This window comes from Pezoporus occidentalis, unplaced genomic scaffold (assembly GCF_034315485.1).
Source record: "Pezoporus occidentalis ecotype Australia unplaced genomic scaffold, CSIRO_AGI_Poc_V1 ctg291, whole genome shotgun sequence".
Classification (NCBI taxonomy): domain Eukaryota; kingdom Metazoa; phylum Chordata; class Aves; order Psittaciformes; family Psittacidae; genus Pezoporus; species Pezoporus occidentalis.
In genome coordinates this window covers 121064-146831 of record NW_026914841.1, presented here as the reverse complement: position 1 = coordinate 146831, position 25768 = coordinate 121064, and the positions used below count along the sequence as shown (strand labels likewise).

Sequence of the window (25768 nt, the reverse complement as noted above, 5' to 3'; positions counted from 1 at the left end):
CAGAGCAGGATATCTCCGCTTCCCCTTGCCCTCAGTAGTGACAGTGCCACCTGTCCCTCCTTGTGGTGACAGCACCTGCTGCTTCTCTCACCTGCCCAGGTGTTTGCAGAACATCCTCTGCTGAAATTCTACCCACCGAATGTGCAGAGTGGCCTGAATGCCAGCATGCTCTCTGCGGATGCGATGTCACTGGGAATCAGGATGCAGCCCAACACTGCTCTCCTCTCCCTCATCCTCATGCTAGGCACCTTCTTCATTGCCTTCTTTATGCGCAAGTTCAAGAACAGCCGTTTCTTAGGAGGAAAGGTGAGAAGCTTGTGGGACCCAGATGTTAAGGACAAGGGATGTGCCCAACAAATAATGCTTCTTGCTACAGACCTTTGTTCTCCAGAACATTTGGACCATCCCCTAAATAAACACTAGCAATCCCTTAAATACCCTGCAGAAGGGATGGTAGCCTGCCGTTGCCTCCAGACCAGAGCTGGCACTTGGTAATGGTATCTGCATTGTCCTGCTCCAGTGAGGTTTGCTGCAAAGTCCTCTGGACCTTAGGAAACCTTTAGCTGGATACAAGTCTGTTAAACTAGAATATAGGAGGAAGAGCTTACAGCTTGTTCCTTTGGAACATGCAGGGCTTGTGTAACACGGGAGCACCATCCAAATAGGCTCCTAGGAGCAATTTACGAGTGGCTGGAGGACTGTGTTATGTGGGCAGTGGGGTGTGCAGCTGGATGGGTCAAGGCTGAGGTCACTTGCCCTGATCAGCAGCAGTGCTCAGGTTTGCAGTGGTGCTTGGCCCTATCTGGGGCTTCGCTTTGCTGCACGCTCTGTGTAGCTGGGTGGAGGGACAGAGCTGGCCCGTTCCCTTTGCCAGAGAGGGTGTTTGTTCTGCAGGCTCGGCGGATCATCGGAGACTTCGGGATCCCCATCTCCATATTGGTCATGGTGCTGGTGGATTACACCATCACTGACACATACACGCAGGTATGGTACATGCAGGAGGCACCAGCACCGCCCTCAGAACCCCTACTGCATCCCAGCAGTGAATCCCTGTGGCACCATGGCCTGCTCTTGTGCAACAGGAGCTTCATATTTCCTGCCTCTTTAGTCATAACATGTTCTAGCATATTTGTGCTCTTCTTGACTATAGGCTGCTAAATATTTTGATCACTTTGCCTCAAATACAATGATTTTTTTTCCCAGTTTATGCACAAACTGAAATGTTATCAAACAGACCCACATTACAGGTTTTCTTTCTCCCCCCTTTTTTAGTAGATGTGTAATAATATATATTTTTGGTTTGTTATTTTTTTCAGCTGACATTGAGCAGAGGGTGAAAGGTAGTTCCTATTCAGCATGCAAGCTTTTTTTCCAGACAGCCCAAGGCTTAACTGAATCCAAATGCATTTCTATTCATTTAAATTTCAATGAAAAATCTGGCTTTATCAGATGTTAGTAAAATCATGCACTTTGTTACATTCTTTTCATACCCTTCTAGACTTCTACAGTTAATATCAAAAGCATTATCATTTCAGTGTTAACTCAGCGTATGTACAAAGCTTTCTGAGAAAATGGCACTTACACAGCTTAGCTCAAGTACAAGCATTCCAGAAATATTATTCATACTTATGCTGATTAACATAAATACAAATCATAAACTCTCCCTGCAGTGCTCACGCAGGCAGACAGCAAGAACTGCTGTAGAGCGTTGCAGAGCTGAGAGTTCAAATGCTGGTGAACGCAGGGTCGGGGTGATGTACAGCTAGGGGTCTGCGTGGTCTCTGATAGGAGCACAAACGTGTTAGTCCCTCTGAATATGATCAGAGTAGGGTCATTTCCAGAGAATGTGGCTGCTCCTGGGGCTCGCGCTGCACAGACAATACTGAAAAATGTCTCAGAAAAAGCTTGGAAAGTCTGAAAAGCCACCTCAGAGAAGGGTAGGCAAGTTCAGGACACTTGATTTGTGCAAGCAGAGGTCAAGGAGCGTTTTACTCTGTTCTGCAACCACTGACCGTGCTATTCCTATGGGAAGATACTTCCTTTGTCTCTTGGACAAAACCAAAGGGAATTCCAATAGCTGAAAGGAAATGAGACAGGCCTATGTTAGGGCACATGGGATTTTTTCACTGAAGGGGATTATCCATGAGAAAGTCCTGCTCGGGTCAGGGTGTTTGTCCCATCATCTGAGGCATTCAGACCAGGAAGACCAGGAGGATCAAGGCTGTCCTGTGTGAGGCTGTGGGCATGTGTCTACTGATGACTAACTGCTGGGTTTTGTGGCTACACCTACAGAAGTTGAATGTCCCCTCTGGCCTGTCAGTCACATCTCCTCACAAGCGTGGCTGGTTCATTCACCCCATGGGCAGCAGCGGGACCTTTCCAATGTGGATGATGTTTGCCTCTGCCATCCCGGCCCTCCTGGTCTTCATTCTTATCTTCATGGAGACACAGATCACCACGTGAGTACCTCCCCACCAGTGCCTATCGTCACTAACCCAAGGGTAGGTTAGGCTGGGATGGGTGTTGGTGCTGTTCATGTGGTGATGCGTCTGGCATCCCAGTGGGACAGCAAGGGCAGGATTCTGGCCATTTCATAGAATTATAGACTGGTTGTGGTTGGAAAGGATCATCTGGTTAGGGCTGGATAAGATCATCTAGCTTCAACTCCCCTGACGTGGTCAGGGACACCTCACACTAGACCATGTCGCCCAAAGGCTCTGTCCAGCCTGGCCTTGAGCACTGCCAGGGTTGGAGCATTTACCACTTTTTTGGGCAACCTGTTCCAGTGCCTCACCACCCTCACAGTAAAGAGCTTCTTCCTTATATTTTACCTGAACTTCCCCTGTTTAAGTTTAAACCTATTATCCCTTGTCCTATCTCTACAGTCCCTGATGAATAGACCTCTGGCATCCTTGTAGGCCCCCTTCAGATATTGGAAGGCTGCTATGAGGTCTCCACGTAGCCTTCTCTTCTCCAGGCTGAACAGCCCCGATTTTCTCAGCCTGTCTTCATACGGGAGGTGCTCCAGTCCCCTGATCATCCTTGTGACCTCCTCTGGACTTGTTTCAACAGGTCTGTCCTTCTTCTATTGAGGACACCAGAACTGTATCTTCTTGGGTTCTGCCATCATGTCCCGGCTCCCCTCCTATCATAGTGTGGTGGGGATGCACCTTAGTCAAGTGCAGGAGGAAACCTCTAACCTGAGGTTGGCATCCACCATCTCTCTCCTCAGCCATCTACTTGTTGTCCCCATGTTGTGTGGTCTCTCCAGGGAGTGAATGTGCTGTTCCTGGGCACTGGGCTGAGCCTGGCACTGACCTGAGCTCTTCTTCCTTCCAGGCTGATTGTTAGCAAGAAGGAGAGGAAGCTGCTGAAAGGCTCTGGCTTCCACCTAGACCTGCTGCTTATTGGCACTATGGGGGGGCTTTGCGCACTCTTTGGGCTGCCTTGGCTGACTGCGGCGACGGTGCGCTCCGTCACCCACGTCAATGCCCTGACGGTCATGAGCAAGGCCATTGCACCAGGAGAGAAGCCCAAGATTGAGGAAGTGAAGGAGCAGCGTGTGACTGGAGCGCTTATTGCTGCTCTTGTTGGTGAGCCTCTGCTCGGGTGAAGGAGGGGGGAGGTCAGGGGTGACCACTCCTGTCAGTATCCCTGCCGCGCAGGCCAGCCTGCGTTCTGCCTGCTTTCTGTAGGACAGCCCCCACCTTCACGGAGCTCTCTGCTGGCAGCCTTCGATACCCTGCCGTGGTCAGTCCAGCTCTGCAACCTTTCAACCCTTCCAGCTAGACCCCTCTTGAACTTCCTTTCCCTTGCACCCTAGGACAGAGATGAGGCGGGAGAGGGACAGAAGCTGAGGTGCCTTGCAGAGGGGCTGGCGTGGGACACACCTTGTCCTGATCTCTCTCTGTGCAGGTCTGTCCATTGTGATGGGGAACATGCTGCGGCAGATCCCACTGGCCGTGCTCTTCGGCATCTTCCTGTACATGGGGGTTACATCGCTCACTGGCATCCAGCTCTATGAGCGGCTGCTCCTGATCTTCATGCCATCCAAGCACCACCCTGACCACATCTATGTTGTCAAGGTGAGTGAAAGCAGCTTGTGGGGAACCAGGTAACAAGGAGCAGAGGAAGAAGAGGCAGGTGAGGGGAGAATGGTGCTTTGCTAGATTGATGCTTGGCTTGGTGGCCCCCGCCTTGGCTGCAAGCTTGTGCCGAGAAGTAAGTCCAAGCCATGCGTAGAGGTGGTACATCTCTAGAATAGTGTACTGATAGGCTTCACAGGAGTGTCTTGCCAGGATACTGTAAAGATGGACTGTCTATGGGAGTGATGTATTGCTTGAGTGAGTGTAGGGACACTGCACTGCTAGGTTGCACAGAGGCTGATGTGTTAAAGAGTTCTGCCTTGTTGTAGAGTACAGGCAGGTAGTGTGCAGCAGTGTTACATTACTGTACTATGCTATGCAGAAGGGTTATGTCTTGCTGGTTGGTTCTTCCTTAATCTGTGTGGAAGGATAATGTGTTCTTAGTCTGCATTTACCTCCCTAGGTGAAGACCTGGAGGATGAATCTCTTCACCTGCATTCAACTGGCCTGCATTGTGCTGCTCTGGGTGGTGAAATCTACAGTGGCATCCTTGGCCTTCCCCTTTGTCCTAATCATGACAGTGCCATTGCGACGCTTCGTGCTGCCCCACTTCTTCCATGACAGGGAGCTCAAAGCGGTAAGCAGACAACTGTCTTAACGGTCTAGCTTGCAAGACTGGAGTGAGGTTGAGGAGATTGGCAGACTGAAAGGCTAGGAGATCCTGGGACAGCAAAGCCTTGGCTTTTCCTGCTCTTGTCTGGGGGTCTTTGTTCAACAGCAGTAGGTGAGTGGATGGCTTTCTTAGAGCTTGTGAGAGCACTAGAGAGTGCAGTGTGGGATGGATGAGAAACCTAGAGCAATGAGACAGAGGATCCTACCACACAGAGACCTAGAATAAGGGTTTCCCCTTCCATCTTCCTCCCCATTTGTGGCTTATTCATCAAGAGACAACCCATTTCCCACTGAGACAGCAGCAAGGACAGCCCAGCAGCGCACCAGAGCTTGGTACAGGAGCATGTAACCACAGAGCCAGGGTGCTGGCAGCTCTTTGACTGCTGCCAGTATCCTGAGCTCCTGTTGGAAAGCAGCCTCGAGCAGCACCCAGAAGTGGGCACTGCCAGCAGGGGAGGAGCTGCTGGTCTGGACCAAAGCCCCAGTGACAGGGCACTGTCAAACAAACACTCTGGGAAAGGGCATCAGGTTGAGGACACATGGATGGGCACAAAAAGGAGACTGCTGGGAGGGGAAGGAGTAAGAGCTTTGCTCTTCCCAGCACAGCCCACCTGCCTGGCTTGCTGCATGCTGGTCCCTCCATGCCACACTTGATCCTGCACTAGGGGCGGCTTCCTAGCCCAGTCTCTTCCTCTCCCCAGCTGGACTCGGAAGATGCAGAACCAAACTTTGATGAGGATGGCCGGGATGAGTACAACGAGCTGCACATGCCTGTGTGAGCTGGGAGCTGCCCTCCCCACTCATGGGACAGGCTGCTCACGCCTGCTCATCCCTCCCAAGGACTAACTGGAGACTTGCCATGAGTCATGTGATCTCTTGCCCGAACCAACAAATGGCTGTTCTATAGCCCCGCAGGAGGCAGCCCTGACTCCTGCTGCCTCATCGCTTGCTCAGCAGAGGCTGTGAGTTTCTCTCCTCTTGGACCTGGTGGGCTGAGAGATGCCTCTCACATCACAGAACTGTGTGGGTCCTGAGTGCCCATGGGTCAGGGCTCTGCCCCCTCCTTGCTGGAGGCAGCCTATGCCTGGTCTCCTGGTGGTGAAGGGGAGCCATGCCAGCTGGTGCCACCCTGTCCCTCTCCACTACCGTGAAGTTTGGGTGTCTCAGCAGCATGTGCCACCGAGCAGTCACAGAGATGGGCTGGATGCTACCTGTGAACGGCCAATGGGCTTCTCCCAGGCCAGCAGCCTCCTTGCTCAACTGGCGGATGCTCCTGCTCCTTTTCCTCCTTCCAGGAGGGCTCATGCTGGGCCTGTGCCACAGACCCTGGCCCATGAGGCTTCTGCAGCCTGGCAGATGGAAGGGACCAGTACCCTGGCCCTGTCCTCCAGACCAGCATCCGTCCAGTCACCATCCCACAGGACTGTTTTCAGCTCTTGCTTGGCATGGGGGAGGCTGTTTGGTTCCTCCTGATTTTCCCAACCCTCTTTCCACAAGAAAACTGCACAGGAAGGGGAGGCTCGTGACAAGCAGGTATCCTGAAGCCTCGAGTGCCTGTCCTCTTGCAGAGATTAAGAGGAGTCCTGTGCCATTCTGCACCTCCATACAGGTTGCAGAGGTAAAAATTCATCACTGGGCTGCATGCCGGTTCCTGATTCCCACGTTCTTGTCCCTGAGAACAAACCATATTTAAGAAGCTGTACAAGAGATGTAGTGCTGGAGTGCAAAACAGTCCTTTGGGTCCCCTCCCTTTCCCTGTGCAGTGATCCACTGGGTCTGGCTCCCTGCAGCCCTATGAGGAAGTCACTGAAACCTCCAGCTCACATTCTGCTGCCATACCAGCATCCTGTGTGACCTTTTGTGCCCAGGGGTGCCTTCCAGGTAGAAAGGAGCAGCATTCAGCATGCCCAGCACTCAGCCCCATTCATCTCTGGGCAGTTCCAAACACCTTTCCACCTGTCAGAGCTGTCCCCTGGGGTCTCCCCTCACTCAGAGCTGCCCCAGGAACTGGTTCCGTTAATGGTTCCATTGCTGCCCCCATTGGCTCTGAGAGTAGTGCCAGAGCAGAAGAGCCTCTCAGCCTTTTCCTGATGGTTGGAGCCAGAATGGCCTTCTGGAGGAGGCTGGGATGCTCACTTCACCATTGCATTTGGGACAAGCTGCTGCTCCAGTTCCTATTTATCAGCCTGGCTCTTGCCAGAGATGGTGGATTCTTCAGCACTGGGAGGGTTCAACGCCTTCCCAGGAGGCTCTAGAAATATCCCACCAGAGAGAGAAATCTCCCCCCACAGCAGGTTCCTGCCCCACAACCTGGCCCCTCCACAGGGTCTGGGGTGGAGAGACAAGTGTCTCTGTGTGTCTGTGGCCATGTGTGTCCTGTCCTCACTGTGTAGTGTAGGAGGCCTGTTGTCGCTGTGCATTGTGACTCCTCTGACTGTAGTGGAAACAGCTACACCAATAAACTCTTCACAGGAATCGTGCCTGGCTCCACTTCTGTTTGTTAATTTACAATAAATTAAATTGATTGAAACTTCATGACACAAAACAGCAGTCTTGCCCACACCAACAAGGCCCAGCTGGAGAGGGGCCACTACCAGCACAGAGGTAGGTTCTCCACCACCATCATCAACCAGGCTAGTGATGTGGGCTCAGCTGGAGGCCCCATGCTGGATGCTGGAAATGGGAGGCTGAGACCCGTATTTAACCAGAAACATGTAACATGCCTGCTTGCATCCATTCACACATGCATGCGTGTGCCTGTGTGCTGAGCAGCATTTGCTGCCCATCTCCTTATCTAGCCTGTAGCTACACGCCAAACAGCATGGCTATGGGCTGAGCATGGAGGAAAGATCTCATTGAAGCACACGTTCCCTCCATGTTTTCTTCCCAAGCAGGAGCCAAGCCAGGTTCTCATGAGCTGCTGGCTGCCTGCAGCCCATGTGGTGATGGGTTGGATGTCCCTCAGTTGAGCTCTTCTGAGTGCTGCTGCTGCTGGGAGTAGGTGGTGGTACCACCTCCTGTGGTCACGGTCTCTGTCTGCTCCTGGGGCTGGCCACTGCCATGGGGCTCTTGTCAGAGGGCTGAGCCTGCCTGGGCACAAGGGTGGTGGCCATCTCATTTCTGAGCTGGGCCCGCTGTGGGGTGGGTAGTACTTGGCCTCGCAGCATCCTCTCCAGATCCCGGCAGTGCTGCTGAACCTGTGGGAGAGGAGGCAGTGCTGTCCAGCCTTTTCCATGTAGCTCTCCTGACCATAGCAATGCCCCCAACTCAGCCGGGGATGCAGGGCAGGAAGCACAAGCAGATCCATTGTGAACTCCTTACCTCATCAATCCTCCGGATGAGAATGGGCCTGACCTCCAGCTCCAGCAGCCAGTCGGCCTCCAGGATGCTGTGATGGTACTCCTCCACCTCCAGGTTCTTCTGCAGCTCCTCAGCCAGGGCAGCCTGGTGCCGGTGACCTCTCGTATGCTGTCTCTGCTGGGGCCGGGACCGCTCTGTCACCTTGCCCTGCTGCTGCAGGCGCAGGACACGGATGCGCTGGGTGACATGGCAGACCTGGGCACGCAGGGCAGGTGCCCGGTCCCTGCAGTGCAACAGGGCCAGCAGCTCCTCCTGGCTCTCCCGCAGCCGGGCTTGCAGCACCCTGGTGCTGTTGCCTGCCCCCAAAGACTGCAGTGGGACCAAGAGGTTGGGCAAGCCCCCCAGGTGCTGGGGAACCCTGCTGCGCAGTGGGGGCTGCACGCTGCTGGGAGCCAGCCCTCCTCTACCCGGCACTGGTGGCTGCTGTGGCAGTGATAGTGATGGTGATGGTGGCAAGGAGAGGCTGTACCTGCTGCGATGGAGATGGACCCACTGCTGGGCAAGTTTCGCTGTGGCCAAGCTCTGGTGAAAGACATCGGGGATCAGCCGCAAGACCTTCACAAAGGGCCCCACACCATCAAAGCCACGCAGGTCACGCAGGCTCTGGGGGCTGAAGACCTGCTCAGTGAGGGGCCCACCCTGCAGCAGCAGCCCCCAGTTACGCCGGTGGGTGAAGAGCTGTGTGGCCAGGCACGGGATGGATGCAGGGCAGGCAGCTGGCTGCTCATGCATGTACAAGTTCTCACAGAGTGGGACCACCACTCTGGCATCAAACCTCTCCTTCAGCATGCTCAGGTGGTGCAGGTAGGAGGCCAGCCAGCCCACGTAGTTGGCCACGTCAGAGCTGGCTGCACCAGGCTGGCCCTGGACAAGCTTCTGCAGGTGGTGCCAGCTCTCCACCTGCCCTGATGGGCTCTGTGGCAGCACAACCAGCAGCACATGGTACAGGCTGCGCAGGTTGAAGCCCTGCTGGCACTGCTGTACATGCCTCGTGAAGGCGCTGATCTCTTCTTCAAGGGCAGAGTAGAGGGCTTCCATGGGCCCTGGTGATGGAGAAGAGGCAGCCAGGATCATAGCTCATCCACACAGTCCTAGGCCCTGGATGGACTAGAAAACACGCTGCACCAGTATGCAATGAATCTATGGACTGGAGTAGGCAGGATTGCTGCAGAGGCTTTCTGTCTGGGTCACAGCATGGGCTCAGTCAGCAGCTGGTGCAACCAAAGGCTGGCATGGTGCTTCAAAGATGTCACACCTGGCCAGTTCAGATGAGTTGGTCCCTGTTGCTCTGCTGAAGAGGAGACAGTGGGTGGGTGGGGAGGAGGGCAACAGGGACAGGCTGCGGCAGAAGGAGTGAGGGAGCTGCAAGGGGTGAGCTCCGTGGGGTACACCCACTTTTGTGGCATCAGATAAGGAGGGAGTCACTGCTGGGTGCTGCCACAACAGGGGCACACTGGACCACAAAATGCTGGTGCAGTGTTTGGAGAGCAGCAGAGAGTCTGCCTGTAGCCCCAGGGAATGCTGCTGTGGGAGTGGGGAGAACACTCTAGATGCCCACAGTCCCCCCGCTGCCCTGAGGATGTTCTGGGATGCGATTTATGTCCTCCTACTTCCTGGAAGGGGACTAGTTGTGCCAGACCAGGACTGTGTGCTGACCAGCAGTTTCTCCCACCTCTCTGTTGTTTGAGAGCAACTTTATCTTTACAAAAGTAAGCAGACACCCTAGCCTGCCTGGAGAACTAAATATAGGAGGACTGTTCCCAAAACTGTCAAGTCCATAACTTTAAACCATTGCGTGTTTAGGCAAACTATATGGGTTTCTGTTTCTGCCACTCAGGTTCAAGTACACTCAAGCTATCTGCTCCAGTTATTTTCGTTTTCCACAGCCAGGAGGGGCTGGCACATCTCTGTTGTAAGCTACCACTGGCACCCCTTCACACAGCCCTGTGGCTAGGAAGTTAAGGAAATTGCTAGCTAAGACCGTCTCCACGACAAAACTGGGAACCAATGCCACTGGCAAAGTTTCCCCTCTCTCCTGTATAAGTCCTTGCCTAGGCTTTGGTGTCTCCTTTTCAAGCACTCAAAATGCATTAAGAGAAATGTAAAAATACTTTTTCCTTTTCCCCATGAGGAAGGGTTTGTGAACCCTGCCCCGGGCAGGGGGGGGTGTTAGGTAAAATGGCAGAAGATGTCAGCACAGCGTGCAATGCAGGCTGCCAGGGGTGAGAACAGCTTTGGTTGCATTCACCTTCACCAACAAGTGTCTGCAAGTGAGTTTAAATGAGTTGCACCAGTTTGGGGAGAGCAGAGCTGACACTGCGCATGAAGCCCAAGACCAGCTAAACAGCAGCCCCAGTCCATGGGTGTCAGAGTCCAGCTCACTGCTGCAGATGCTGAGGGCTGAAGACCGCCAGTAAGTACTGCCAATCACTGGTGACCTGAACATCCCTGCTGTGGCTCCAGCCCCATGCTCTCTGCCCCCTCTTGCCCTCCATCCACCTCCCCTCTGTGACACCCAAAAGAAGAAACTTACCAGCCCCAGCCGAGTCACTGGGGAGAGGAGAAAGGGCTGAGCTGGGCCCCGCTGCCTGCCAGGGGAGGGATCTGCCCTCTTTGAGCACCGACACAAGCATCTTCCCCATGGCAACGGCAGGTTTGGACATGTCTCTCATGCTGGAGCCAGCCTTTCCCAGACCCAGTTGCCAACCCCACAGGCATTGCCTTGAAGCTACAGGCAGAGATGCAGCTCTCTCCAGCCCCTCTGCCTCGCACAGGTCTTTGCAAAGGACTTTTTTCTTGCAGGGATGCCTGAATCCTTGGCACAGGCTTGGATAGCACATTTCTGTAATACAAGTGAATGCTCCTGTGCACAGCCCTGAATTTGTCCCAAAGGCCTGTCTGGCCTTGGCAAGAGAGAAGCGCCTTAGCCTTGGGCAGTCCACTGCCTGCCTACTGCCTTGTGTCCCTGCCCTGTCCCTTTCAGTGCATCATCTTTGCAGGGCTCCTCAGCCCTCCAGCTGGCTGAGGTGCCTGTGCTGGGACTGCTCTGCAGTGGGACTCTAAGGAGATGTAAATGGTCTCTCGAGGGAGTGAGAAGGGGAAATGAGAGCAAATCCTCTGTTAGACAAAATTCTGACAGCTACTAAGGTCTGACCCTAACAGTTCCGCTTCCACTTCTACATGGCTGCCCATGGGAGCAGGAGCCTTGACCACGGTCACAGAGCTGGCCAGGGCTGTGCCCAGCCCTCCAGTCCAGGACCCCATGGGGAGGGAGACAGGGGCCCCCGGGAGTGATTCAATGAAGACAGTGCTGGCACACTTATGTGCCTGTTTGAGGTTTCCCTGTCTGGGTGCATGCTTTTGGCTGTGGTGTACTTCCCACAAGCCTCTGTGTCTTGCTGTGCAGAGGTGCCTCACATGAGCTCCCCTGCAGAGAGGAGCAATGCAGCTGTAAGGTCAGAACAGGGAAGCCTCAGCCTGAGGTCTCAAATGCAGCTGCCAAAGCTTCTTCCCTGCAAGGAGCACCAGGGAGGTGAGCTGGCACCCGTGGACATCTTGCCTCACTCAGAGGGGCACACACATGAGCCAGAGCAAGTGCTGAGCACCAGCCCTGCACAGCATCCCCCATTGCTCCTGCCAGATTGCTCTATGATCTCCTGGGCCAAGAGCTGTCAGATGTGACTTTGCTGCTGAGCAGGACAGAAGGGTAATACTCGTCTTGTGACTTCTGCTGCAGGAGCCCAGCTGGATAACTGCCTTCATCTCTCAGCCCAGCGTCCCTGGAGGATGCCCTCCCTTCCAACACACAGGGTACTGCAGCATCACCAGGGGTAGGAGACGCTGGGGGGTGCCTGGCTCCTGCTGTGACAGGCTCTCATCCTCAGGAGGGACAGATGGCCAAATGCTGGGGCTAGCTCCTAGTGCTCTGTACTGGGCCTGCAGTCATTTTTCCATCCTTAAAAGAACCTTGAAACGGGGTGCTCCGGCAGACAGGAGGTGTTAGTGCTAACAGACAGCCCTGCCTGCTCCTTGGGTTTGCTAATCTAGTAGCCTAGTGTTGCAGGTTGCCTCCTGGAGATTTATAAGGGACGCATATACCAAAACAGGGCATGGATTGGCATCGTTTTGGCTGCAGGTGCACAGTGAGAACAGCTCGCTCCTTTAGCACAGAAATTATTTGCAGGCTGAAGCTGCACTGATCAGGAAGAGGAAATGTACTGAACCCTGGCTACCAGCATCTGCCAGCAGACCTTGGCCATGACCAGGGATAGTGACATGACACCATTTAACCTCCCCACTCGCTTACCTGGGTTTATTATGCAGCCAGAGACAGAGAGCTAACTGCGTCTGGTAGAACAGCCCAGTCTGGGAAACGCCTGCACCGCAGCTGGGTGACACACTTTCTAGAGCATGAATCCCGCAGCAATGGTATCTGTGAGCAGAGCCCTGCTTACACATCTAGCTAAGCAGAATCCACCAGGCTGTTTGCAACAGAGCCATCTGTGACCTCCACAGCATCACACCATTAATATCAAGGCTTGGTCTGGGTCAAACAAAAGCAGGGCAGGCTTAATAGGAGAGGAAATTAGGTGGATATGCTTGGCTGGCCTCATCCCCACATGTTCCGACTGTGATTATAGCCTTGTGCAGCTCAGCTCTCTTATTCAGCAATCTCGCCGCCAGGAGTGCATTTCTCATGACCGAGGTGTAAAAGCCGCACGTAGCTATGTTTTGGCCCCAAGCAAACCTGTGGCAACACAGGGGAGCCATGGCAAGGAACCTCAGCTTGTTGCTGCCTGGAGGGGGGTGTGTGGCCTGGGATGTGGCAGAGAAAGGGAGGAAGGGTTGGGCTGGAGGAGCAAGACCGGGATCTCTATCTGCAAGAGAAAGCTGGAGGCACCTCATTATGGGTTTGGTCCATCCAGCAGAGCCAAGCGCAGATGGGCTGGTAGAAAGTCACAGTGTTACAGTTAGTGCTGGCCCCAGTGACCCAGCTTGGAGGATGCTTCAGAGGCCAAAGGGTGGCATGCAGTGAGAGTGGCGTGGATGCTGGGAGCATACACCCTCTAGGCCCATCTGTTCCAGCTCTCTGCTCTTGTGCTCAGGCTGAAAATGAAGAAGACATCCTGTTTTCCTGACCTATAGAGAAGGGCAGCCCTGGAGGTCATTCCTGCTCTCAGATGAGATAAAAAGCTTTTTCCACTGCTGTTAGACTAACCAGGGGGTCAGCTGCCCTTGGTCTGGGCTCTGCAGTGTGAAAAGGCAGCGCTGTGTTGCGGTGAGCTGGGCTCACTGCTGATGGCGGCTGAAGTGAGACGGGAGCCAGTGGGGTGTCCAACACAGATAAACAACCCCATCCCACGTTGTCCCCCTTGCAAGGAGAGCTCCCCCTCACCCTCCTGCTCTCTGGGGGAGCAGGTGGCGCAGCGCTTGGTGTGACCCTGTGAGAGCCTCTCCAGGCAGTCTTAATCACATTCCTCTGGAGCAGGGACACATCTGGCACAAACATGACCCTCTCCCCAAGGAGCCTGGGTTAATTCCTGCTTCAGAGCCCCAGAGAAGCCCTGAGCAGGGAGAGCTTCGGCACAGATTTGGTCAGCACCATCCTTACCTTGGAGGGGACAGAGGTAGCTTGCGAGCAGCAGGGCAGGAGGAGAGGTCCAGAGCTCCATGCTGAGTTTGAGCAGCCCGAGGCTGAGCTGTGGTGGGGCTTCCTGCAGGCTGGGAACAGGAGACGGGAGGAACTGCCCTTTTCAAGAGTTGATTTGTAAGCTGATTTCAAGCAATTGTGAAACTGGAGTGGGGAGGGGGCTAGAGCTGCAGGGTCATGCGTGCCCTGCTGTGTATCCCGATCTCCTGCCATCAGTGCAGACTGCATCAGGAGAGTGCCTCAGTGTCTGGTGCTCTGCAGGGTGAGGCCACTGTTGCAATGGGACACACTTGGCTTTTGGCTGCTGCTTCTCAGTAGTTCTCCCCCTTTGGAGAACCATCTCCCGGCTGCTCTGTGCAAAGGGGATTTTGGTGGCCTGGCAAAGGAGCAGGGCCTCGTGGAGGGGACTGCCATGGTGGCAATGCACGGCAGAGCATGGGTACCCTCCTCCTTCATCCATTCTTCCCCATGCCTTCAGCTGGATCCAAGGTATCCTGCCTCTGCTGCTGGCTCTCCTGTATCTCAGGGATGATGCCAGAGGAGATCAGTCCCCCACTCTACGAACACTCCTCTGATAAGTCACTGGGGAGGTGGCATTGTGGACGTCACAACTCATTACCTCGCAGGCAATGGTAGACCAAGCCTGGTCAATGCTCACTGTAGCAGGGGCATGCTGGCCTGCCTGCCTCCCAGCCATGCGCCAGACCCGTGGCAGAGGAGGAAATTAGGATATTGTCTGGTGTCCAGGAGGAATTCCTGCCTTGGCTTGTTCCTGCCAGTCCTCCACCGACCTGCCCTCGGCATGGAAAGCCCAGCAGGAAGCTGACTCACTGTCTGCTGCCGCCACGGCTGAGTGTTGGCCCCTGCCGCCTGCAGCACTGGAGGCTGCTCCTTTCGCAGATGCAGCAATACCTCATTGTCCAGACCCCCGGCACCCATCCGTCCCAGCTCTCCTCTGCTAGAGCCTGTCTGCCGACAAGCAGAGAACAGCCATGGCACCCCAGATCCTGTGCCATCAGCAGCTGGGCTGACAGGAGAGTTGGGAGCTCAACAGGTTGCTGGCGTTACTTGTTGTACATGCAAGCAGTGCCACTCCACCAGGCTCAGGGTAAGAGGCAGCCCTGAGGCAGGGAGCGGAGCTGATGGGCTGGAGAGGGGTCCTGGGCTTGTCCTGCATGGGGGTGCCATGCCAGCTCTTGTTGACTGCTTCATGTTCAGTATGTCACTGATGTGGCATCCAGCCCTGGAGCTGCTGGGGTGCCAGGGGTAAGATTCCAGGCACATGGCGATAGCAGCATCTGGGTGGCAGCGATGGCAGGTAAGAGCTCACCTGCTTGTCAAAGACCTGTTGAAGAAGCAGATGGCTGTAGCTTTTCCTGGTGAGCAGCACCGAGAGTTAGGAGACAGTTCAGACACTGCTGTTTCCAGCTGGACTGTGTGAATGTAGGACTAGTGATTTAATCTGGTAACAGAAAGGAGCAAATATCAGGCATAAACTTCTTACGGAGATTCTTGCCACTTTTTCTACTGGGCTGATAGAGCACAGGGCTTACAGCATCAGCCACTGCTGCTGCATTTGAGGAATGTGACTTTTATTGCCTCAATTGTTTGGAAAGTTGCTTTGTTCTGAGGACTCCGTCAAGCCACCTTCTTCTTCCCTCTTAGAAGGTGTCACTCAACTAAAAACTTTGTCTTTTGAAAGTTTGGTTCCTTACCCCGCCCTGGGCTTTCCAAGGTGTTAGCCCCCTGCCTCAGAGCTGCAGAGAGGTCTGTCAGGTTGGAACTGCAGCAGTGATGGGCTTAGAGTATTTTTCCATGGTGTGTGTAGGAACTCAGCCTTGCAGCACTCTATGGAAGGTGATGAACAGGAAAGGGAAAAGGAGATCACAAGGACCCTGTCCAAAGAAAGAAGAGTAGGGCCCCAACTTTATGATAAGTGCATTTAGATTGTTTGGTGAGTTTGCTGGGAGTAGGTTTGCTGTTAGCTTGTAACTTCATTGTCAGGTCTCCCTGGACATACAGTTGTGAGGGTCATGCCTTGATGGATAGCTTTAGATGACAAGAACCACCACCAAAGTTTCTCCATTGGAGAGATCTGGGAGGGGTTATCTGGAGATGTGTGCTGGTGGATACCCTTGGCAGGCAGGCAGAAGTAAAGAAGAGTTGTGCTCCTCAACTTCCTCATGGCTGTGAGAAGCTTGACAGCCCCCTGCGGTGACCATCCAGTAGATGAGCAGCCAAAATGGTCTGCAGAAGCAGCAGTAGCAGAGAAGGAACTGCCCTTCTGTGGGAAGAAGGCTGGTGGTGGCAGAAACAGCCTGATGACAAATGTGTGGCTGCAGAAAGGACTGTCAAGGATACATTGTTGAATTGATCTAATCACCTACACTCACAAGATAATTGGCCATGCAGACAGAAGTATTAGATGTGAGTTAAGGGCTGTAGTTAGGCTTCTGGTGCCGTCTTGCATGATGTTTTCATAAAACAGGAAAAGTGGTGTAGGTTAAGCTAAGCCAGCACAAGTACAAAAGAGGCTGGGCAGTCATGCCCAGGGTAGTTCTCAGAGATATGGTATCAAAATGGAAGGACACAGTGACAGTGACTCCTACATTAGAAATCCTTACCAAAAGGTTGATAGTGAAAGTGGAAGAGGCTGGTGGGGTGATCATCATGGGTTAGACAGTGGCCTAGGTGTGACTTTGTCTTGTGGCAGAGATTGGACAAGATACTGCGATCTCCCTTGGAACCCTCTCTGTGTTAAGTAGTTAAAAAGCACATTACTGACAAAAATAACAAAAACCCCTGAACAACCACCTCAAATTTGCGTTGTCCCCCCTCTTGCTGTTAGATCTCCTTCCTTTCAGAATGAAGGAATAATTTCTTCCTGCAAGAAACACCCTCACAGTGTAGGCTCTCGTGAAATATATGGCCACACTTTTTTTGACAAACTTCACCCAGTCTCTTGCTCTGTGCCAGCTCTTCCAGATCTCAGAGACATGATTTTGAAGCTCTGTCAGAATGCTTGTTAACGGTCTCTCTCACTGTATCCTGCTATGACAACCGCTGAAGGGATCCCAAATCCCGAAGGCTAGCTATTCTATCCGACATCAGCGGCTCTTCCGAAACCGGCACTTGGCCGCTGTGGCTGTGTCCAGAGATGGTCCCTCTCTCCTGCCGTGGATCCGCTGGCAGCACTGGCTTCGCCGGCGCCTCCAGATCCCCAAACCTTTCTCAGCATCACCACGCCCTGCACCCCGAGCTGCCCCCAGCAGTGTGACCAGCTCCCCTGCTCCCACATGCTCAGCACACGCCAAGGCTCACCCCCTGCCCTCCTCCCAGCCGCCACAGTCGCAGCGGCCGCGCTCCCCGCGCCCCGGGGCGGAGCGGAGCGGGACGGCGCGGCCGCTCCCCGTTGCCGGCGAGGCGGAGCCAGCGCGGCGCGGGGCCGGGGAGTCGTGCCCGCCCGGCCGCGGCGATGCGGAGCTGAGAGCCGGTCGGCAGCGCCGTGCGGGGCGAGACCGCCGATGGACGCCGCTCTTCGCCAGGTGGGCAGCGGCGGGGACCGGCTGCGGCAGGGGCTGCGGCAGGCGCGGGAGCCGGGCCGAGGCCGGCTGGCAGGGTCAGGTCCCGGGCGGGACGAACACCGGGCCGCCGTGCCCAGGGTCGGGTCTGCGGAGCGCTGCCCCGGGCTGGCTGTCTCCGGGGCCGAGGGCCGCCGCTGCCCCTCGCCCGGGCGGTCCCGGTCGCACTTTTCCTTGAGCGCTGAGGTGAGGGGGTTTTGTCTCCGAGCGCCCGCCGGGGCCAGCGCGGCACGGGGCAGCCCCTGTGGGGAGCAAAACGGGTTACGGGAGCCAGAGCCCTGGTGATGTGCGGCTCCAGCAATTCAGGCTGAGGGCTGCTTGCGAGCGGGGGGGGTTTGTCGCATGATAGTCATGGCTGCCCAGAGACTGCTCGCATGCTGCTTAAATCCCCCGGAGCGACTGAAGAGTCTGGAGCCTGCTCCTGCCTGTGTGTGCGTGTCACGGCTCGGCTCGCCGCTTGTGGCACCGGGCCACAGCCGAGCCGGTGCGGAGCCGGGAAGCGTGCAACGGGAGCGTCCGCCTTGGTCCTCTGCCTCCTCGGTACCTCTGCCCAGTCACCTTCACGCTGGCGGGCAGGACCGGCTCCGGAGCCAGGCTCCTACCTGTTCGGCGTGGGCTCTGGTCCTGTGCCTGCCCCACTGCTCTGGCCTTGGGTGTGTACAGCAGCCGTGTGGAGCACTGTGCTGCCCGGGGGAGGGCGTGGGGAAGTGATATCCAGCCTTAATGCATGTGCTGGTGCTGTGCACAACACAGACACCCCGAAATTATTTCTGCCTTTTTCCTTGCCTGAGTATATGCAGGTTTCCAGCCTAGCCTGATGCTGCCTTTGGTTGTGAGGGGCAGGGGGTGCAAGGCTGGGGCAGCCCTTGCTGGCTCCCTGGGTGACAGTGTGTGCCCATGCACTGGCAGTGGGTATGGCAGGCACTGTGGGGTAATGGGGCCATCCTGAGGTCTGCAGCTGAGCTCTGAAACCCTCCTGTCTGGGGCCAGGGGCATCAGACATCCACCCCCTCCAAACCCTGGTTGGTTTCCACACCATTAAATCCAGTGTCTGGCTCTTGCTGTGTCCTGGATGCAGTGGGGGAACTGGCAGCCCTCCCAAGAGCAGCCCCTGGTTAGGGTGCTGGAGCAGCTGATGGATGCCCAGGCCTGCTTCCTCCTTGGTGAAGTACTTTCTTTGTCAGAACAGATGTTCTCCGAGATCTGGCCCCAGAGAGAAAGGAGTGGCTGCCCCGGGGGCTGTGCTGCTGGGGCTGCCCCATGGCATGCACATCGCATCGCCCAGGATCCTTTCAGCCATTAACTGATTAACTTGCTGCTCCTGGAAGCCCAGGCTGCCTGTATCTAATCAGATGGAGGCCACGGTTTCCCAAAGGGCCATTTCACCAGAGCCTTTATGCCCACCCCTCTGTCATGAGGAACCTCCAGGCCCCTTGCAACAGGAATAGCTGCCAAGGAGCCTGAAGTGCCTGATGGTAATGAGAGGCTGGAGAGGGGATGCCCAGAGGTGCATGTCTCAGCCAGTAGCACCCAGCAGAGAACTGCCGGCTTTGTCCAGTTCCACTTGTTCAGGCATGTTTCTACCATGGATTTCCAAGGAAAGGCTGAGGGGCAGTCCTGAAGCCAGAGACTCTCTAGGAGTCTTACATCTCTCATAAATCACAGGCTTAAACCCTGGTGAAGCAAGGTGGCCAAGGCTGGAGAGTCAGGGCGAGCATGTGTGGGAAAGCATCAAGCTTTCCTTTGCAGGAAAGGCAGTGGGGGTGGGAGAGAGGGAACGTGGCTTCCCTGGAGTGGGAATGTTTGGCATTTGCTGCACCCCAGCCGCTCTTCCTCCTTCTCTGTGGGGGGTTCTTGGTGGGAGGGCAACGCCTGTGCAGAAGGGAGTTGCTCCACATCTCTGCTGCAGCAGAAGCCAAGCTTGTCCTAGGGGATATATGTCATTTCTGACAATGGATAGCTTAAACCCCAGCATGTTGTTGGTCTTGCATTTGCAGGCTCCCATGCTGTGCTTGCAGCATTTAGATACCATGCTCAGCAATGTGGTCACTGTCTGAAGTTAGTTGGGGATGCCATGAGTCTTCCCAGTTTCCCTTGTTCTGCCCTCAGCATGCTGTGAACCAAAGGAGTTTCTATTCTTTGAAGTTTATCTATGGTAAGTGGCTTAGTGATAGGTTCAAACCTACTTATTGTCCTATCTCTTCCAAGCGGGAAATAGTTTTGGCCAGCTATGCCAGACTGATGCTGCTGGAGGGCTTCGCATGTGGCATGCCCTCCTCTGACTGCTGACCCCAGGGACAGAGAGTTGTTTGGGTGCATGCTGCCATCATTCTTCCCCTGTGGTGTCCCAAGGGGGAGAAGGCCTTCATTCTGAGCAAGTGGTACAGCACAAAGGGGTATGCCTCTGCCATCTGAGGTCTGGTGTGCAGCGTGGCTCAGAGATGTGGCGGATGACACCTTTGATCCAGCTGGGTGTGAGCAGAGGAGATGAGATGGTGAGTGCTTCCTCATCTCCTTTCCTGGCTGCTGCAGGGGGTCCTGTGCCCAGACAGGGAGGAGGGGCCCTGGAGACCAGGGCTGTGGCATGGTGACGGATGATGGTTTCCCTGTGTGTCTGGAGTGAGGGCAGGATGTAGGGTGACACAGAGGATGTGACTCGCTCTCCAATTTTCCCCAAGGAGCAGGAATGTTGTGGCCAGGGTTAAAGGAGACACTTCTCCCATCCCATCCCTCTCTGCTCTCCAGTTGGAGTGACCAGTCAGCATGGGCTTATGGTCAGCCTGCACTGAGCAGAAGCATCCAGTGGAGTCAAAGGTGCTCCTTCTGTTCTGTGCCACTGGCATAGAAGTGCTGGTATTTTAAACATTAAACAATTTTCTGTATTACTCTTTTGGTGAATTGCAGGGCTTTTCATCTGTGTTGTAAAATAAATCCTCTTAAGTTCTTAAGCTTTCTGACATGGTAAGAAAAAGGCTGGGGGGATCTTGTGTTCATGTCCTTCATTGCTGTGGTGGTCTGAGCTGTCTTCTCTACAGCTGACCTGGTCTTCACTTACTGCCCCACATCCTCCCCTGGCTACAGCCCTTCTCGTCTTTGTTGCCTGGGACATCTGCAGTGCAGGTGAGGAAAGGAGCTATCTTCCCCAGGGACACGTGCAGACCAGGGCGAAGCCTTAAAGTCAAATCCATGGAGGAGGAAGAGGGCTTCCTGAGTTGCCGCCATGTGTGCATCTGAGTTGCTTTCTTGGTCCCAAACTGAGGTTGGGAGCAGCAGCTCTGGCAGGTCGCTAGCACTCCGGCAGCTTTGCCTTGGCTGCTGTGCACATGTGCTGACTACTGGATGCAAGTGGGAAGCTGTCTGACTACTCCACAAAGCCATCAGCTGGTCGGCAGAGCTGTTTGCTGGCCAAGTAATACTCAACTGTACATGCTGTCCTCCAAGCGTCTGATGGTTCCTCAGTCCTGGTGTAAACTCCAGTGTGTAAACATTTGCAGACAGAGTACATGGGTAAGGAGAAGAATTGAAGTGACTTGTCTGTGAGTGCATCCTTGCAGTATAGAGCCTGCCTTATTCATGGGTGCAGCAGGTATAGGACTGCTCTGAGTTTTGGTTGTACATGAGATTCTCACCAGCTTTGAGCTGTTGAAGCTTCCTGGATGCATCTTTCAGAGGTCAATGTCCCCAGGGAGCCCAGCTTGTACTGTTGGGCAGGGCTTGTACATGGCATGCTAGATTAGGTTTCTCAACAGCTTGGTTTGCCCTCCCCATGCTCCTTGCAAATGGGAGAAGGTGGAGTTCCTGTGAGAGAGGAGCATGGCCAGATGTGCTGGAAGATTCTTCCAGAGATTCTTGTCTGAGAGAAGGGAAATGGTTCAGCTGAGTGAGTTGATGCTGACCATGAGTGATGTGCTGTCTTTCCAGATAACAGTGAGCTGAGTGCCCATGTGTTAACAACTGTTACTGTTGTCTTAGGAAGGAAATAGTAGGTAGAGCATCATCTTTTTCAGAAATGAGTCTGCTCCGTGAAGTATTTCCACCAACCCTCTCTCCTCATCTGAGGAGCATGTGCTTTGCTGACTTTCCCCGATGACCTCCTCTTAGAGTTTACATAGAATATTGTGACCTCTTAGTAAAGAGTATCTGGAGGGACTGGGAAGAGACAGAGAAATATGAACTATTACATCCATGCTGCGTATGTGATGCTGAGTCAATACCAAACAGAGCAACCCCTCTGTATTTAATTAGTCTGTGTAGTTCAGCTAAAGAGAAGTACTACTGTCCTTGAAGATATCCATGGGGTTAGTGTAGCATGGATGTTCTTACATGCAGAATCTTCCATCCCAGCCACATCCCCCCCGAACTGTTTAAGCGGTGGAAAGGCAGAGGTGGGGCAAAAGGGCCTGGCTGCCTGTTCCAGAGCCGCAGTTGTGGGGAAGAAAGCTCTTGTGCCAAAGGTGACATGAAGAAGTGTCTGGCGGAAGGGAGGGAGTCCTGCTAGCTCTCTCCTTAGGGCATTCATCTGGAGCCAGACTGCATGAGCTGTGACCTTGTCAGGTACTATCAGTGGTGTGAGGGTGAGCTGGCTCAGGCACTGGATGGGGGCCCCCACTTGAAGAGCAGCCAGGTCTCCATGGGCCAGTCTAGCTGCTCCCTGCCTCCAAAACCACCCTTGTACAGCTCTGGTTTCACTTCTTGCCTCACTTTTTTTTTTTTTTCATTTTTTTACATAATAATCAGAAATGTTTTGCAATTTCTTATTTCCCATTTTGCTTCAAGGAGAAGGTACAAGCTGTTTAAATGTGATCATTAAGACTGAAACTTCTGTGAGTCTGTTTCCTGGTTATCCTCCAGTTACCCTAAGCTCTGCTGTTCTGTCTCCTCATTTCCATCTGAGATTGCACACAGTTCAGCAGTGCTGTGGAGCTGAGTCCCAGTAAAAACACCTCCGGAGGACCTGTCTGCCATGTACTGCTTGGCACAGTGTCGGTCGGGGGACTCTTATAAATGCAATAATTATCATAGCAACTGAACCAGTGGCAGAGCCTCTTATATATACAGTGACCAGCATGTTGATAAGAAGGTGGAAATTGGGGTTAGGACCAAGGCTGTGTATTAGTGCTGACTCCTGCTACCTGTGTCTTGAGCCAATGATTAAGATTTGGCTGAATCATACTTTATGGAAAGGCTTCTTATTTCTGGAGGATCCCCCGCTTTTTGCAGTTTCTTCAAGTGGTTACACAACCTTGTTTTAAAATAAATCCTGCTTCAGTTCTAAAGTGTCTGGCAGCTCCATCCATTTTTGGATCCTACTTTTCCACTGCTTCATGAGAGTTGTTTCGTCCCAGATAACTTCTCTATCTGCAAGAAATTATTCTCCAGCGCCGGTTTTCCTCTTTGCTGCTGGCAAAGGTGAGACAGCAGGTAGCAAAGCAGCAGCCTCAGTACTGCTGGCATTCATGTGCTTTTACCAAGGTGTAGTTCAATACACAGGGATCAAGGTGAGGTTTGCAGCCCATGTTTGGGCCACATTCTGTTGTGATCCCTCTGCTATCAGTGTCTAGGCTAGATAGGGCAGCCCTAGCTCTGGCCAATCTACATAATGACATTAGCATTTTCACAAGTACTTTTGCATTACAAGGGGTCTTTCTGAATAGCAAAAATGTCCGACTCTTTTAGATTTTCTCTGGAAGGCTTCTTTTCTCACACCTCAAAGTATAAGTAAACAGTCAACTTCCTTACTCCTGTTTATACATCCCAGACATGCATCAGCTCTTGTTGCAACCAAATATCCTGAGAGTTTCTGTGCAACAATTCAAAATCCTCTTTGGGTCTGTGAGTTTCCAGAAGACATTCCTCTGTTTGAAGTGCTCCTTGCATTCCTTCTCTCCTGAAGCTGACCTTTCAGTTTGGCTGTATTTTAATTCTGTTTTGTTCAAACAAGCAGGCTGTGGAATCTGTGGTGCTCTAATAGTCTCATCTTTGTGGGCACTTACTGATTCCCAGATGTTGGCATCTGCTAGTACTGATTTTGATTTTAGGTCCTTGATGAGAATACAAAATAGAACTAATCCTGTCTCTGCAGAATTTTGTTAGAAAATCTCTCAATTAGTCATGATTTTGAGATCCCTTTGCTACTGTTTGCTCCTCATGGGCTGACTTTTATCAGAATACTGTGTTCTACATGAGCAGCGCCACGAGAGTCTATCTCTCATGCTTGGATGTAAAGAAGGAAGAAGTCTTTTTGACTTCTTGCACGCTGACTGGCACTGGGCAACAATTAAATGTAGAGTATCCTTAAGCTGAAAAAACTGAGGGTAAACTTACGTATTTTCCCTGGGGTTCTCAGAATAAACAACCCGTGGTTACTGGGATGATCCTGCTATCACCCCCATTTAGGCTCTGACCCTTCCAATCTCTTGGAATTTCCTCAGTGTTACCAGGCTGGTGGGAAACTTTACTGGACAGATCTCTGGGAACTCTTGGACCTGTTGATTTTTAAAACATTTTACATCCTTTCCAGAAAGTAATATATGGAAAGCGCTTTCAGCATCTCAATGTGATGCAAGAGGGGTACTTTCCAGGGATGTTTATTAAAAACTTATGCATGTCTCCATTGTTACTCACAATGCTGCCACCCCCATCTAGTAGCTGGATGTTGCTACTAACACAGGTCTTTGTCCCCAGTGATTTTAGAAGAGAAAACAATGAAACATATATGGTTCTGTCTTTGCTGTCTTTTACTTACATGAGCTGTTTCCCCCAGTTTTGCACACTTTCACTCTTATTTTGGGTTGGCTGGCAGTGCATTGCAGCTCATAGGCACTCCACTTGCTTTCTGTGTGGTGTCTGAATGAAGGACACTGAGAACAATCAAATGTCTCACGTGAAGAGTTTGAAAAACTTTATTAGTGAAATGACAAATAGGGGGGGACATGGCAAATGAGCAGAAAATAATGGATGAGACAGAGAAGGTGGATTGAATTCCTCTGTTCTTCCACCTCTGACTGCAAGACAAAGGGATTTTCTGCTTCACAGTGTTGAGACTGATTAAAAAGTGTTCCCATATAATGTGTGAGTAGATGGTGGAAGTCCACGTGGCAGGGAATTACTGAAGTTAAAGATACAGAAAGGTATTGGACATAATCCCAAATCATGCATAATAAATATTGCAGAAGAAATACTGCTTCAGGGCTCTCATCTGAGATTTTTACGGAATGAATTGCACTATGGCTGCTTGAAGGCATGGTGCTGGTGCTGGAGCTGGCATCTCTGTCACAGACAACTGTATCCTCATGGCTTCCTGAGGCCCTGAGCTCTCCTGTGTGGAGCACGAATGCCACTCAGCTGTCCACCAGCTCAGCTTCAGCATGAAGCCATTGGGCAAATTTGAGAGAGGAGGTAGCTGCAAGGAAGCTGTCTCACTGTATTTGGTGGCAGGAGAGAGAGTAGACACAAAGCAGTGTCCAAGTTGAGGACAGGGCAGGGATACCACTTCTCTTCCTCAGTTTGGAGCTGCTAACTTGTCAGTGAAGGTTCTGTTAGGGCCAGGCTGGGATTTTGCACATGCCATATTGCCTCCTTCCTTTCAGGGCTATGGAGAGGATGTGGAAAAGCCAGTGCTGCTGTGATGTGTCAGAGATGTTCAGAGACAGGGAATACACACCTGTAGATACCCAAGTAAGTAATGTGCCCTGGGCAATAACTAATTTTAATTCAAGTTTTAGGCGGGGAGGGGCTTGTAGGGAAGGCATGGAGTTGGTGCTAGCTTTTAGGAACTGAACTAAACTTAGTATGCATTTTTAAGGCGAGTGAGAAGTTCCCAGGTGGTTGCAAACTCTGTAGGATTGTTGCTTCACCTGAGGAGGGCAGTGACCCCTCTGCCCATGGCAGAATTGCAGGGGGGCAGCTCATCTTAAACTGAGCCTGGAGGGAGCTTGCAGTAAAGTCTGGAAGTATGCACTCCTGCCTCCTCTCTGTGCACCTTGTGCTCACTGCAAAGGACAGCCTTGAAGCATGTAGAAGCAGTCGGGAGTTCACTCCCATCACTCTCAGAGCAAGAAGCTGATGTGGTTGCTGGTAGCTCTTCCTTTGGGAAGATCAAGAACTACCTTCAAGGACCAAGCATTTCCTGGAGGATATCTAAAGTTGGGAGATATGCAGGAAGAGTGGAGAAAAGAGAAACTGTGCAGCAGCCAAACTGGGGGAGGAGAGAGGAACAGAACAGATGGGAGGGGGAGGCAAAAGAGGGATGGGAAGCAGTGCATATATATCAGTGACCAGAAGTAACAAACTGCTCTTCAATGATTTAAAATGCACAAACCTTTTCCTGCTACTGCTATTCTGCAGAGCTGCTAGCAGACTGAGGGCATTGCTCCTTAATTAGTAAGGAATGGGGCTGCTAATTGGCAGAATTAGTCTGA

General features: G+C 53.0%; 3 protein-coding genes across 6 annotated transcripts in view; 2 read left to right on the top strand and 1 right to left on the bottom strand.

The window, feature by feature from the left end:
• Positions 1–7232, top strand: part of SLC4A3 (solute carrier family 4 member 3) — a 34461-nt gene extending 27229 nt beyond the window's left edge. For all 4 annotated transcript variants that reach the window (XM_062626345.1, XM_062626343.1, XM_062626344.1 and 1 more), the window contains 7 exons: positions 100–306; positions 895–984; positions 2293–2459; positions 3340–3593; positions 3916–4085; positions 4549–4722; positions 5459–7232. In XM_062626345.1, the coding sequence (XP_062482329.1) occupies positions 100–306; positions 895–984; positions 2293–2459; positions 3340–3593; positions 3916–4085; positions 4549–4722; positions 5459–5536 (1140 nt within the window). In that variant the 3' untranslated portion in view covers positions 5537–7232. The remainder of the gene's footprint in view (positions 1–99; positions 307–894; positions 985–2292; positions 2460–3339; positions 3594–3915; positions 4086–4548; positions 4723–5458) is intronic.
• Positions 7233–7418: 186 nt separating this feature from the next.
• On the bottom strand, positions 7419–9418 carry LOC134167592 (uncharacterized). Its single transcript, XM_062626398.1, has 2 exons — positions 8079–9418; positions 7419–7954 (listed from the first exon to the last, which is right to left on the bottom strand). Exons 1-2 carry the CDS (start codon positions 9189–9191, stop codon positions 7781–7783), a joined length of 1287 nt encoding a protein of 428 aa, XP_062482382.1. The 5' UTR covers positions 9192–9418; the 3' UTR covers positions 7419–7780.
• Positions 9419–17180: 7762 nt separating this feature from the next.
• Positions 17181–25768, top strand: part of LOC134167567 (unconventional myosin-X-like) — a 96315-nt gene continuing 87727 nt past the window's right edge. Inside the window, exon 1 of the mRNA XM_062626347.1 lies at positions 17181–17312. Coding sequence (XP_062482331.1) covers positions 17292–17312 — 21 coding nt within the window. The 5' untranslated portion in view covers positions 17181–17291. The remainder of the gene's footprint in view (positions 17313–25768) is intronic.

Coding starts and splice junctions, on each gene's coding strand:
- LOC134167592 (XM_062626398.1), bottom strand. CDS start 9,191: ATGATCCTGGCTGCCTCTTCTCCATCACCAGGGCCCATGGAAGCCCTC. Junction 7,955..8,078: donor TCATCCGGAGGATTGATGAG/GTAAGGAGTTCA, acceptor CCTCTCCCACAG/GTTCAGCAGCACTGCCGGGA.